This window comes from Haliotis asinina, chromosome 16, assembly GCF_037392515.1.
Source record: "Haliotis asinina isolate JCU_RB_2024 chromosome 16, JCU_Hal_asi_v2, whole genome shotgun sequence".
Classification (NCBI taxonomy): domain Eukaryota; kingdom Metazoa; phylum Mollusca; class Gastropoda; order Lepetellida; family Haliotidae; genus Haliotis; species Haliotis asinina.
In genome coordinates, this window is record NC_090295.1 from 23,746,798 (window position 1) to 23,760,996 (window position 14,199).

The window sequence follows — 14,199 nt, forward strand, 5'->3', positions numbered from 1 at the left end:
ATATTCAATTCACTTTATGTACTACATATACTATATATGTACTATCTTCAGCAGAGTGTTGGATACGAGGCAGTCGTATGAGATATATATTCGATGTGTAAGGCGACTTTCAAAGGACAAAAACCAAACGAAAATAAGTGTTACGAAAAACCTAGGAAGTGTGAGTGTATGGGTTTATTGTTCTAAGAAACGCATCACGTATTGATCTATCTGATATTTTTTCAAAGTTATTAAGCCAAATCTGGTTCTTTATGTATATGTATAGCTAGCATTTTGTGTAAATCTGTCATGTGTCATTCCTGTCCCTCTGTGACACCTCTGTGACATTTATTAACAACCAAAACGCATTAAACATTTAGGATGTAAAAGGTCAGGAACCAATGAGTAAGTGAGTAAGTTTAGTTTTACGCCGCATTGAGTAAAAATTCCAGGTGTGTGGTGGCAGGCTGTAAACAATTATTTTGTAGGTTTTGTTGCTACCTCGTTTTCGAGTTACTATCAGAGGTCAGCTTGGCCTTGGGGTCAGCTCCCTGGTCAGCTATATAAGCCTTGCCTCGGTCTGGTGCTCTCACTTTTCAAAATTGTTTCCCCTTTTTTTATGTATTTTATTGTATTTATCCTTTTGTTTACTGGCATGTTGTGATCCATAGTAGTATAATTCTGTATGTAAGGCAAAACAGCCTTTATTATTTGATTTGCATTAATTCCCATTTATGCATGTATTTTTCATACTTCCTTTATGCATGATGTAAGCATATATTATGTAAGTTGCAACACTATTACATATCGTTATGACCACACCCCTTCAAGCTCACAGTCTCCTTTTTCTTGCATATACTTCTCACTTCTTGGAAGAAGGGGTGTGGTCTCTATTTATTTCTTCTGGCAATAAACCCTTAAAGTTTTCATTTGTATTTTCTCTTACAACGAGGTTATAATTGTGATTGTATTTTTTATTTGTCGTGTAAAAAGTGAGCATAATAGGTTAATGCTAAAATTAGACTCAGTTTTTTGCTGCACTTCTTCTTTCACAGTTTACACTTAGCAAAATTTCCAAATAATAAGCTGGGCCCCGACTCTAATATTGCAGTTAGCAGGCACAAAAACTAGGAAACATCTTATTTTAGGCAGCAGAAAATGCGAAACTACGGCCACGCAAACCGGAAGAACATCACAGCTCAGTATCACAACGCCATCTATAATGTTTACAAACACATGATGGAAGTAACATAACACCCACTCGATAAGGGTCTGTCTGATGTTATCCCAAATGAATATGTTCAAGAAGAAAGGTACGACTAAATGCGGCTATATTGGAACCCTTTTTCCAGTTAAGACAAGCAGTCAAATGTGTTTTGTTTTTCTTGCAATGTCTGAACAATGAACGGGAAGTTAAAACATTATTTGAATCTGTTCAAGCAAGATCGATCAGCTGACAAGCTGACAATAAATGACTCACATAGAGGTCAGGTTGTGCTGCCATTTGTTGCTTTTCTCGATGCTTAATGTTTTGGACGGACTTTCGCCCGTATCAACCTCTCAAATTTCATTCTAGTCGAATCATATCACCTTAATGATGTGTTGCAATCAGATAGCTGGGTTGTAACATGTTTCTTTCATTGCATCCTAACGTACTGAAAGACTTCTGAAAATGCCACTCAAAGAAATGTTTTCTTAATGTTAAAACTTTAGGGGGTGGAAGGGGATGGGATTGGGTGGAAGTCATACCAAAAACGCCGACAAATAAACTCACCCCAATTATGACACCTCTTCACTTCCTCATCATCCTCATGTGCACGGGGATGAAGCGAATTTGTTTCTGGTCCTATGTGTTCAAGAAGTACAACCATAGGCTCTAGTATAACTGGTCAGTTTGTGTAGATGGTCTGTATGGTAAAATCCTACATTCCTATGATATGTGCAGGTATGGCAGAAGTAATCATTTTAGTTTGGTTGTCAAACATGTTGGATACTTTTTTGATGTGTTTAATGAGGCTGTATATTTTACTGAATGCTTTCAAAATACACTCAATGTAGGACATGGATAGACAATGTACATATGCCACTTTACACACTCTGCAGGGCATACTCCAGAGGAAGTCATCCATGAGACCAAACTCAAGCGCAACATCAGCAAGGAATTCTCTAAAGTTCTCAAAGTCCTTCAGCAGAGGCATACCATTGATGAAACTGAAGTCCCCATCTACAGGTTTGTTTATTTACAATCTCAGTCAGTCCACATTGTACCCATGAATGTCCAGCTTAGAACAGGACTTCAACAACCCTGTAACCGGGAGTTAGACTCTCGGTTTATAAGGATGTTTTATTATTAATTTAAATGTTAATTAAAATAATTTTGTAAATTATAATTTTTATGAGTTAGGAAATGTATATGAACTGTGTATTATAAATATAAAAGAAATTGTACATGAGGACAGCAAGCGCAGATTTAGGTAATGAATTGATTGTCCGAACTTGACTGACATCGGACAGTATCACAAGCCTTGGGGTTATGTTTGTATCAGAAAAGACAAACTGTGTCATTATGCTCAGAGGTGGAATACAAGCGGAGAATTATTAAAATGGACAGGGGGTGATATAGTGAGGGATAAGTAGGAACAATTGACATTGTCAGTGAGGTACAAACTGTATTTCTTTTCATTTTTATAAGTCTTGATAGTTTATCAAGACTTAAGAAGTAGGTATAGAGGTGGACAATTATAGGAGTTAAGGACAGTCCAGCGATGTGACATGTTTTTACAATTGTGGGTAGATTATAGACTTTGATGTTAGGAGGATTGGCGATAAATCTAGGGGGAAAAGTTAGATTCGGGGAGACGGTTTGCGGGGCTAAGGTAGTTGGTCAGAGGTCACTGCACTCCCGAATATTCAGGATTGCTTACAGAACGTTTGTGAAGCACCTGAATAGTTTCACTTTATTATAACCATTGATGCAAACTTCATTAAACCACTAGACGATCCACGAGAGACTTGACTGTTTGTTCCTGTTTCGAAACCACCTGAGCATGAAGTCCCAAACTGAAAAAAAACGGGTAACAACCCATACTTGCCATAAAAGGCGACAATGCTTGTCGTCAGAGGTGACTAACGGGATCAGATGGCCAGGTTCGCTGACTTGGTTGACACATGTCATTGGTACCCAGTTACGTAGATTGATGCTCAAGCTGTTGATCATTGGATCCCCTGGTACAGACTCGATTATTTTCAAATCCCTGCCATATGGCTGGAATATTGCTGAGAGCAGCGTGAAACTAACTCACTCACTCACTCACACCACATTTGTAAACAAAGCCAAACTGTATCTGGTGGTGTTTTTACAGCCGTTTATGAACCACTCTAACCAATTTGTATAAGAACATACTGAATAACAGCAATACATTTTATTCTAAAAAACTAAATAAAAGAGACCATGTATTGATGTGTATGGACATGGCTACCTTATTGTTGAATTGAACATGCATGAATATTTCAATTATATGTGTCATGTCATTTAGTAAACAATTAAGTCTGAACTTCATGATCCAGTTGTCGATATTACGAGCACTGATCCATCCTGATCCAGACCCCCGTCTGACAGTATACTAACTGTCAATCACCACGGGTTGTAAAATGTGAAGGTCAGTGGTGTGACAGTCGCAGATCTCTCAGGGGTTCAAAATTCCCAATACCTGGGACAAGTCTGTTTTCATTTTGGGCAATCAAGTGATAGTATCTTACTTGTCCATGGACTACTAGATAGTTTCCACTTACGGTTTCAAACTGCAAATGAACTTTGATTTCATTTCATATCTGCTGATAATGTAGCTTGAAATTTCCCAACAATAAGAATTTAGAGCTATCGTTCTTTGAAATTTATCACTCTTCGATAAATAGTCCAGAAAACATTAACATCAGACATTGTGTCACAAAATCAGGGCAAGTGGAAAATTATTCAGACAAGTTACAATTTTGAACCCCTGCCTCTGATATAGTGAATCTCTTTTTTTATCGTGGCTGGCATGTGGAAACATCAGGAAAGCAGAAACAACATGGCCTGCATTGGCAAAAACTACATAAAATAGAATCATTGTTCTTGAAAAAGTAATTTATTTCTTTTAAATGGCATATTTAATCATAGAAATATTGTATTATTAATCTTTTCAGTAAGTTCTGGAACATTTTGAAACTAGTAGGTCCCCATTACATCTAGCATGAATCAAAACGTACCAAACCAGGTCCCGGGGTAGAATAGGCCTTCAGGAACCCATGCTTGCCATAAAAGGCGACTGTGCTTGTTGTAAGAGGCGAAAAACGGGATCGGGTGATCAGACTCACTGACTTGGTTGACACGCTTCATTGGTTCCCAATTGCGCGTATCAGTGCTCATGCTGTTGATCACTGGATTGTCTGGTTCAGACTCGATTATTTGCAAACCACCACCATATAGCTGGAATATTGCTGAGTGCGGCGTAAAACTAAACTCACTCACTTGTCAAAAGTTGTACTATTCAGAAAATGTTGCCTAAAACATAATTTTGAATAATTCTGTCGAAAAATTAAAGTTTTTATCTATAATATGTATCAGTGTCACTTGGTAATTGTTCTGTGTTTTGGATTAAAACATGTAAAAACGCTGTATGGTTAGAGCAGTGTTGTAAATATTTTGTCTTATATTGTTTCGAAATATTGAACACTCATGCTCAGTTTTACAGAACATTGTAGAAAGTGCAATGAAATATCTGCCATAATTCATTTCCATCCTCTAATACAGTGACGATGAGGCCAACTCCCTCTGCAACATCCTGGAGGCAGTGTTCCTGCATGGCCTCAAGGACTCTGTTGCCAGCAAGGTCAGTGTAGTAGTTGCAGCATCCTCCCTAGTCAAGGGAGATGACTCACTGTAAAAAGTCCGCTTATAACCCTTGTCAAACTGGGCTGGAACATCATGGCTTTAGCTAATGCAGTCATCAGCCATTTTGAACTTTCTTTCCAATATGTCTTTCCTCTTGATCAGATTCCACCTCTCACATTGGTAGCTCTTCAAACAAATAGACAGGGTCTAGTCAAAACTACCTGATTGATAGTCATGATCAGAATTGCAATAACATCTTTTTACCGTGTGCAGGGCACAAGATCACTGGAACAAAACATTTTGAAATTATCTGTCAATGCCTATTTGACCAAGTAAATGCTCTGCAACTCTTGCAAATATTAAAATCTGTGTTTCAGTCTCTGTGTCTTTTGCGAACTGAATGTTTTGGCTTCTTCTTATTTTTATTAGCCAGTGTGAGACCTGTTATTCCTAAGTGAAAATTCTGCCATGTTTGTTGAAATTAAACTTACAGTCAGTAATCTCCCTTGCCGAGGAAGGATGTGGTTGTAGACCTCTAAAGTAATGCCAGAAATGCTTGGAAAATGCTTTTGGGCAATTATTTGATAATGGTTGATATCTCAGATTCAAAATGCATATATATCATTCATACCACCTCAGCCTAATATGGCATAGGAGTAATCACGATGTACCATTCCCAAATCATAATGGTTATAAATGAAATGTGATAATATGATAAAATTTTGAAATTTTTTTAAAACTTCCACGGTAGAAGCACATGTAAGAAAGAAACTATGCTGAGACTCACCTGGCAGGCAGACAGGGTGACAGCATTATGTAATGTACAGGCAGTACATGTCAGGGACTGTCTCAAAATATCAAGTGTCAGTATCACTGCTGGTTGAGGACTCTAGTGGAATTACTACACGGTTGAGGTTAAACCTGTCCCGCAGATTTTGAGAACACAGTCTGCAACCTTTTAATACCAGTGCAGGGGTAATTCTCACAAAGAAGCATACACAAGCTCTTTAACGTCAGAAAGTTTGAATGTGGTATCATTAAGTAATAAAATGCTTACAGTTACCTCAGATCAGTACAAGGGGATTGAACTCTTACTGCTGTACTGGTGTATGAAGAACTATGAGGCCTTGTTGTGCAGCTAGTTTGTCAGCGATGTACTGGATTGGCTTTTTGTGCTGCTGGATTATATCCATGAGCTGAGGCTTTGTTTCTGACGGCCTGTAAGACATGTACAGGAAGTGAGAAAATCCTGCAGCTGTGCCTTGAGATTGCTCATGGTGATGTGATAGTACCAGGGACACGCATGTCCATCTGGCAGCAGTAAAAGCTGATGTTAGAACCAATCCAAAAATACCTGCCCATTCACATCGCTATGGTAATCACCATGAGATTTCTTGGCTTCAAAAACAAAGTCACAATTTCCCAATGAATCCCTTGCTATGGGTACCACCATGCACGATGATCAGGACAATCAATCTCATTTGTAGCCAACTTGTTTACAACTTTGTAAACCTGACTATATGTCAGATTAATGCATTACACATTTTATATTAAACCCTGTGATAGCTGACAAGAGGTTTCTCCCTTTGTTTCTCCAGTATGAAATTCTGGTATAAATTTGAAATGAATTGTTCTGCCGATATATCAAGTCGCATGCTACCAATTCAGTGCCCATACACGAAGTGAAACTTCTATGGGTGAACAAGATTATCTATGCGATTTGAATGAAGACATTTTGAAGTAATTATTTTATAAACTACAGTTTGTACTTAGAATATTTACAAATGTTGTATAAATGTCAAAATTTCCTCTGGTGAAGTCACCCCACAAGTGCATTTTTTCATATGAGCTTGACAACCAATTAGGTAGCTGTACATGTATCATGCATGTGCTTTTATTCAGTGTCAAGTTCATCATATTATTATTGAAGCCACAAAACATTTTTCAAGCATTTCCGTCATTACTTTAGTACCAGTGGAACCATTTATCAAGGCCCACTTTAAACAGTGTTTTACGTGAGAGAATGATGTATCCCATACTGGGAGGTCTCCATTCATATACAATCAAATAAAACAAAATATGTGTTATTATAAACATATATTACAAAAATAAGCATCATGGATAGATTTGTGTTGTTTCTATAAATTTATATATGAACTTGAGACTGGTCTCAGTCTATGTGAAACTAATGAATCACATGAGATGGGTGTTGGCAGTATTCAAACTGTCAACAGTTTCAACAACTTGACATTTAGCTGACATCATGTGTCAGTCATCAGTGTGATTCATATCTGATTTAACCATTTTAATGATGACATCAGACAAACAAATCACTGACATTGTTTTGTTTCATGATTGAACTAACGTTTCATTAATATATCATCATGATCATGACCAATCATACCAAATCATCCTACTTTCATGACGACTGTTGATGTGTAGTATGTTGAGACGATGATATTGGGAGGTGCGGAGGGTGAGCAGTGTGAGATGCCATCCTAGTAATCCGGCGAGCTTGGAGCTCAACTTTGTGTGCAATATATAACCTTGTGCATTTATAAGAACCCATGCAAACATCTAGTTGCGGGTACAGTAATTTGCAGTGAACTTGCACAAAGTACTGTGACTGTGTCCCAGTCCACCCAGCTGTGAACTGGGTACCTCATAAAGATGGGAAAGCCAAAGCCACATTGACTTGGTGTGCCTTGCAAGCTGCAAGAGTTGTATAATCCCAAGGGAGTTCAGATTAAGAATATGATGGACATCCAATGATTAGAGGAAAACAAAGCGTCTTTGAGTAGCTGATTGGGTCTATACAAATGTTTAGTATAGTATAGTTAGTATAATAATCACTGCTTAATTCTTTTGGACACAAGGAACCTGTCTGTAGATTATGGTGATCACTTATGGACTACAAGCTGTTGCTGCTAGAAAGACATGTGTTTTTGAATGTGAATAATGGCTGGGTTTAACACTGCTAAGTACAGTTAAACTGAACATTTCCTCTTTCTCTGTTGAGCTAGTTAAATGCTTTTTTTTGGACTGATGTGGTAAATCATTAAATGTTTATTGGTCATTCCATCCACTTGCAGCTGGTCAGTTACATGAATTTCACCACACCTGCCGCAGACAGCTCTGTCACCATTGTGAGTATATGACCAGCAGTCATTCAGGATATCTTGTGACTGACAGTCACCATGACATGTGGAAATTATGACAGTGTTTTTGTTGAAAAACAATACTACTTCCCTAATTGTTACTTTTTACCCACAATGCTGTAAATCTTTTTCATTGATGATTTTGACTTGCAAGCAGTTTCTGTGTTGAAGTCACCAGGGAGTTGAGAATTTGATTTGAAATGAATAGGCTGGTATCATTACCATGGTAATGGTTCAGATGAGAGTTGCCATGGCAACTAAACTTGAAGAGAGGTTGCAATAGATATTAACTGTAAATGATAGGTTTTTTTTTTAAAAAAAAGAAGAACCAAGTACTGTACACTTTTTTCAAAACCAGGCCAGGTGCATCCTCTCAGGAAGCCTGTAATTTATACACTTACAGTTATGCTGAGTTTATGGAGCACTATCAAAGGCCCAGAACTCTGTAACATACTTGAATGTAAGTGATCAGGTGTTTATTTTTTCTCTGGTGGATATTTTTTATGTTTCCTTTCATAGGAAAAAATAACTTCTGACACCTTTTGAATGACTGAAGAGTATCATTTATCCATACATTTCAATCATCAATCCCCTGTTCACATGATCGTTAATGACAGTTTTTTATGTACATTTGACAATGCCAAGCTCCATGCAGCAGTGTATTGTTGCCGACTGAAACCTGTAGGAGTGCAGTGAAGTTTTTGTATGTTTTCAGAATTTCTGGAACTTTGTTGCTAAGTTCACACACAAAGATGTCATCTCCCAGCTGAAGAAACTTCCCCAGATTTCAACAGATATTGGACTCTGCAGGGTAATGATGTCGGTTTGATCATCATGATGATATATCCAATTTTAGTTGACTTGTTGTTAGTCTGTGAAGATAGACTTGATCTTCAGCCACCCATGCTTGTAGTTAGACTGAGAGACGACTAACACGATGGGGTGGACAGACTCACAGACTTGGTTGACATGTCATTGTATCCCATTTGTGTGAATGATGTCAATCACTGGATAGTCTGGTTCATGAAGACCACTTCCATTTAACTTGAAAATTCCTGAATGTGGCCTTACACAACAAACAACAAACAAACAACAAACAAACAACAAATTATTTAGGGATGTCCATTTCTACCCCACAGAATCATTAAGTTTCATACTTAGTTGCGTTTCATAGACAGAAGGCTATCAGCTGAGGACTCAGTCCATTTAAATGATCATGGCTTCAGATATGTCACTCGACTATTTCAAGTGGCAACCCATGGCCCTTTAAAAATGTGTTGTAATGAAACCTAAAAGCAGAAAATTGCAAATAAGGTATGTTTGGTCACAGACAGGAGAACTTTCAAGTGTTGTAACTTGTAACTGAAGCCGAAACCAAGCTCTTGCTTTCACTGTTTATGATATTTGTTGTAAGCTTTGTTGTGTACACTGCTGTTGTACCCATGTGCAATGAACCCTGTATATACTGCCATATTATTCATGAATTAAATTTTATTAATGTGAGCAACAGACCCACATATAGTTTGCAAGAATTTCTTGTTCCTTAAAAACCTCTGATCTTGCAGGAACCAGAGAATCCTATTTTCACTATAACATATGTCAGTATAAAACTGTTCAAACAAATTTAACTGGGATTCCAAGAAAGAAACAACTCTTTAAATGTGATATTGATTCTCTTGAAGACATGGAATCACAAAAAGAGGATACAGTTTAGAAACAAATACATGATCAACTCCAGTAATTTGTTCTGAAGAAAACATGCTGTTTTTTTATTTAACTTCTGACTCCAGCTATATGACAGTGTTCATCGAGTCTTGACCAGACAATCCAGTGATTGACACAATTAGGATATGATAGCATATATCAACAGAGTCAGTAAGCCTGACGACCATGTCCTCTAGATGTCCTCCTGCGGCAAACATGGGTTGCTGAAGCAGTGTTTGCAATACTTTTATTTGACTGTTGGCTATCAGGATCTGCTGCTGCTTGCAGGCTATTAAAACTGCAGGCCCTGAAAGATCCCAATTAAAAAACCAGACAGAAATGTACTAAAGGCCACAAGGGCCTGTGGATATTTGAACCTGCTGGCCCGATACAAGAACAACTGGTGCTTGGCCTCCAGGTTGGCGATTATTTCGAACACTGTGCTGAAGATCTGTTCTATCCCCAATCTATACAGGTCTATACACTGGTGGGGGAGTGGGGTAGCCTAATGGTTAAAGTATTTGCTCATCACACTGAAAACTCGGGTTTGATTCCTGACATTGGTACAGTGTGTGAGTGAGTGAGTGAGTGAGTGAGTGAATTTGGTTTTACACCGCTTTTAGCAATATTCCAGCGATATCACGGCGGGGGACACCAGAAAATGGGCCTCACACATTGTACCCATGTGGGGAATCGAACCCGGGCCTTCGGCGTGATGAACGACCGCTTTAACCACTAGGCTACCCCACTGCCCCCAGGACAATGTGTGAAGCCCATTTATGGTGTCCTGTGCCATGATATTGCTGGAATATTGCTAACAGTGGCAAAGGTGAGTGAGTGAGTTTAATTTTATGACATACTCAGCAATTCCAGCTATATGGTGGCGGTCTGTAAATAATCAAATCTGGACCAGACAGTCCAGTGATCAATGGCATGAGCATCGATGTGCACAAGTGGGAGCCGGTGACATGTGAATCAAGTCAGTGAGCCTGACCAAGTGATCCCATTAATTGCCTCTTACAACATGCATGGATTACAGAAGATCAGTATTCTAATCCAGACCTTCAGGGGTCTAAAAGCAACGTAAAACCAAATTTACTATTCACAGACGTTTGTAGCAAGAATATACTGGAACTGTACTATTTGGCTAAATCAGATTTTACTTAAAATGGAGTTTCAGTTGTCAGTGTTGGATTTCATCAATCAACACACACAGCTATTGTTCAAATACTGATTTGTTGACTGAGCTGTAAAGTCTGTATGTCAATTCACCTCTTGGGTATGATATGTGAAGCCCATTTCTGGTGTCCTCTGATGTTATATTACTGGAATAATGCTAATAGTGGCATAAAACCATAGTCACTACTCTTTTTTTTATGTAATGTCAGGCCTGGGTAAGACTGGCTCTCAACGATGGGCTGATGGAGAGCTACATTGACTCCGTGGTTGCTGATGCCAAGACCTTGCAGTAAGTAACCCCCCTCAACCATCACCCCTTGAAGACAATTAACATGATATAGATGTTTTCTGTGCTCTTGAGTTGTACATATGGTTACATGAACTTTTGATTTTTTGTTATCCTGACTCATGCTTATTATGCTTGTCTCCTCCTTTTACGTGAATGATAGTAGAACACTTGAATCACTTGTAGTTTTCCCTTAAAGCAGATGTAGCAGTTCACTCGCCCATGAGTTGTCAGGTGACTTTCCATGCTTGTCACTCTCTCCTGAATAAGCCGGACACCTTCAATCCTTTGCAGAGAAGAAGACAAGCATAATAAGCATGAATCAGGATCAGCATAAATTACAAATTTTGCTTAAAAAGTTACATATTTATTGTGTGTTTTTTCTTATATGTTATTTGTAATATGCAGTGCCAGAAATGAAGTTGATCAATTTTCAAACACATTTTACTTATATCTCACCAGGTTTTGTATTCTAAAGTACAATTTGGAAACCTATCATTCAGCAGTCTGAAGTGTGGAGCAATCTTGTACCTCTAATATGTGTTAGATTTGGTATTGCACTTTCTAAGTAAAACACAGATTTTAGTACTTTTGTTGGGTTGAGTCCCATCTGGTCCAAACTCACACCTTCAGAGTCAGGCACTTAATTGCCAGCACACAAACTCACATGCATAAGCCGCTCAGCCACCTTGAATCCCAGATGAGACACAGCCCAACAAAACTATTACAATCTGAACTTAACTAAGAAAGTTATATAACAAAAATATATAACATCTGACCACCTCGGTGTTTAAAAATAGATTTTTCAAAACATTTGCGTATAGGATTACCAGCAATCTGTACGATGACCCTGGTAGATTATGTGTGTGATTTGTTGACTTCAGGTATTTCTACCATGCTATAGGTAGATGATGTGTGTGATTTGTTGACTTCAGGTATTACTACCATGCTACAGCCTATCTGCGGGACCATGAACATCCTGGTATTTTAAAAAGTTATCTCTCAGGTAAGCCTCTTATCCTTGTTTCTTGATGCAGTGGAATAGGAGGAATAATGTACATTACTTGATTATTTATCCTCAAAGATACTGCCTTTCTAACTTGTTCCCAGTGTGCTAAATAGTTACTGGCCCACTAGCCCGTGGCTAGTAAAAATTCAGTCGGGCCAATAAATATCCACAGTCTCTAGCCCCACTGGTTAGGAAATTTTCATGGGGTTGTTTTGTAAATATATCACTTTCTCAGACTTGTTAAGTTAGAATACACTTTTGAATCATGCAAGATTATGACCTGATAACAATGTTCATCTTATTTGCAGCTTAATGTTGAAACCCTAGCCTACATTCAGATTTTAGGTTGTAAATTGTCCTGTGGACTAGTAACTGGCTAACAAAATTTGGAAACTCATTCGCTCCCTGCTTGGTCCTAGAAAGGCAATACTATACTTACTGTAGAAACCTGAATATAAGTGTTTGTCATCCATATGAATTGTTGGTAAGCATGTATTTGACTTTCTGTGATGCCTTTATTCACATCAGGTCTGATGACCTTGACCTTCCAACTGTCCTATAACTCGAGTGTCCTGAATGACTGGATGTCCACTCCGCTGGTCTTGGCTGGACTTCTTGACTCACAGACCCCAACCCCGATCTTCACCATCAAGTCAGGGGCAGGTAACTGCATTCTATTGTGATCTTCAGATCAAACTGTAGCAACAGGATCTTCTGGTAGTGCTACCCTTGGGAGGATTTATGATGCCACCGAATATCTACATTTTATGCTCTTGAAATGTGTTTAACATTTTCATTTAAAGAAAAGTGAAAAACATCTGCTTGGTCTGTGATGTTTGACCTGGTGATAACAGTAAAGTCATTTGATCTTTTCAACACTTGCACACTTTTCTACATTGAGCTCTGTTTAGAAAGCTAGGCATCCCACTCATGTATTCATGTTGGTTGGCTCCAGATGACCCAGTGTGAAGTAGTCCCACATTTGCCTGTGTGTAGTTGTGTGTTGTGGACGTATCTGAACCTTGTGATCCTTGTACAAACCCAAGAATTATCATCATGTGTTTCTTCAGTTTTTATTCAAATACCTTTACCTGTCTGCTTCTTCAATTGATTCTTCACTAGGGATGAAACGGTTTTAGTAGAGCGGTAGTATTTTGCCTTTGTTTCGGCATACCATCATGCAATAAAATTTTTTTTGGTATTTTCGGTTTATGGACTGTCATTTCTATGATGTCTTAAAATGACACCTTTGATCCAGTCAAAATATCAAAACTTATGGTTACTGTTTTCAGTGTTATCAAACAGTTGGCTCTTGTCAATTTTCTGTGTTATGATTATGTCTCATATGACTGAATGGAAATGGACCAAACCGAAGGCCTTGTACCAAAATACGTACTCAAGAGTGTACTGTTTCTCCCCTGTTGCCCACATTGGTATAATGTGTGAAGCCCATATCTGGTGACGCATCATGATATTGCTAGAATACTGCTAACAGCAGCGTAAGGGTTGTGGGTGAGCTATCTAAGGCATCAGGCTAGTAATCCAGTGAGATTGGATGTGCCAGCATCGAGCACACCTGTGATTTGGGTGTTAAAAACTTGGAGTCAGCTATGTGTACATACTCTTTCAGTGTTGTCACAAACCCTAATGTACAGTACACAGCCCTGTGCACTAAAAAGAACCCATGAATCTGTTGGTATATGACCAGATGAAAATGTGTGAACACCTAGTTACAGCAACATGCAGTAAAACTTGCACAAAGTACTGCGACTGTGTCTCAGGCCACCCAGCTGTGAAAGGGTACCACGCAGGGATGGGAACTCGGTGCACCAAGTCAATGCACAAGTTGTATGATCCCCAGGGAGTTTTGATTGGAAAAACAATGTTGGGATTGTTGGCATTGACGTCCAAACTCGCTCGCTCACTCACTCACTCACTCACAGTGATAAACATCTCCGACCACATCACTCTGGGATTTCCGTTAGTAAATAAATAAGACATGATTTGAAGC

The 14,199-nt window shown here is 38.6% G+C and overlaps 1 protein-coding gene across 2 annotated transcripts in view; it reads left to right on the forward strand.

Annotated features, from left to right (window-relative positions):
- The first annotated feature begins 1,182 nt into the window (after positions 1–1,182).
- The window catches only part of LOC137268095 (pleckstrin homology domain-containing family M member 1-like), a 46,461-nt gene continuing 33,444 nt past the window's right edge, over positions 1,183–14,199 (forward strand). For both annotated transcript variants that reach the window (XM_067802605.1, XM_067802606.1), the window contains exons 1-8: positions 1,183–1,292; positions 2,083–2,209; positions 4,772–4,850; positions 7,945–7,998; positions 8,726–8,821; positions 11,103–11,182; positions 12,115–12,185; positions 12,717–12,851. In XM_067802605.1, coding sequence (XP_067658706.1) covers positions 1,259–1,292; positions 2,083–2,209; positions 4,772–4,850; positions 7,945–7,998; positions 8,726–8,821; positions 11,103–11,182; positions 12,115–12,185; positions 12,717–12,851 — 676 coding nt within the window. In that variant the 5' untranslated portion in view covers positions 1,183–1,258. The remainder of the gene's footprint in view (positions 1,293–2,082; positions 2,210–4,771; positions 4,851–7,944; positions 7,999–8,725; positions 8,822–11,102; positions 11,183–12,114; positions 12,186–12,716; positions 12,852–14,199) is intronic.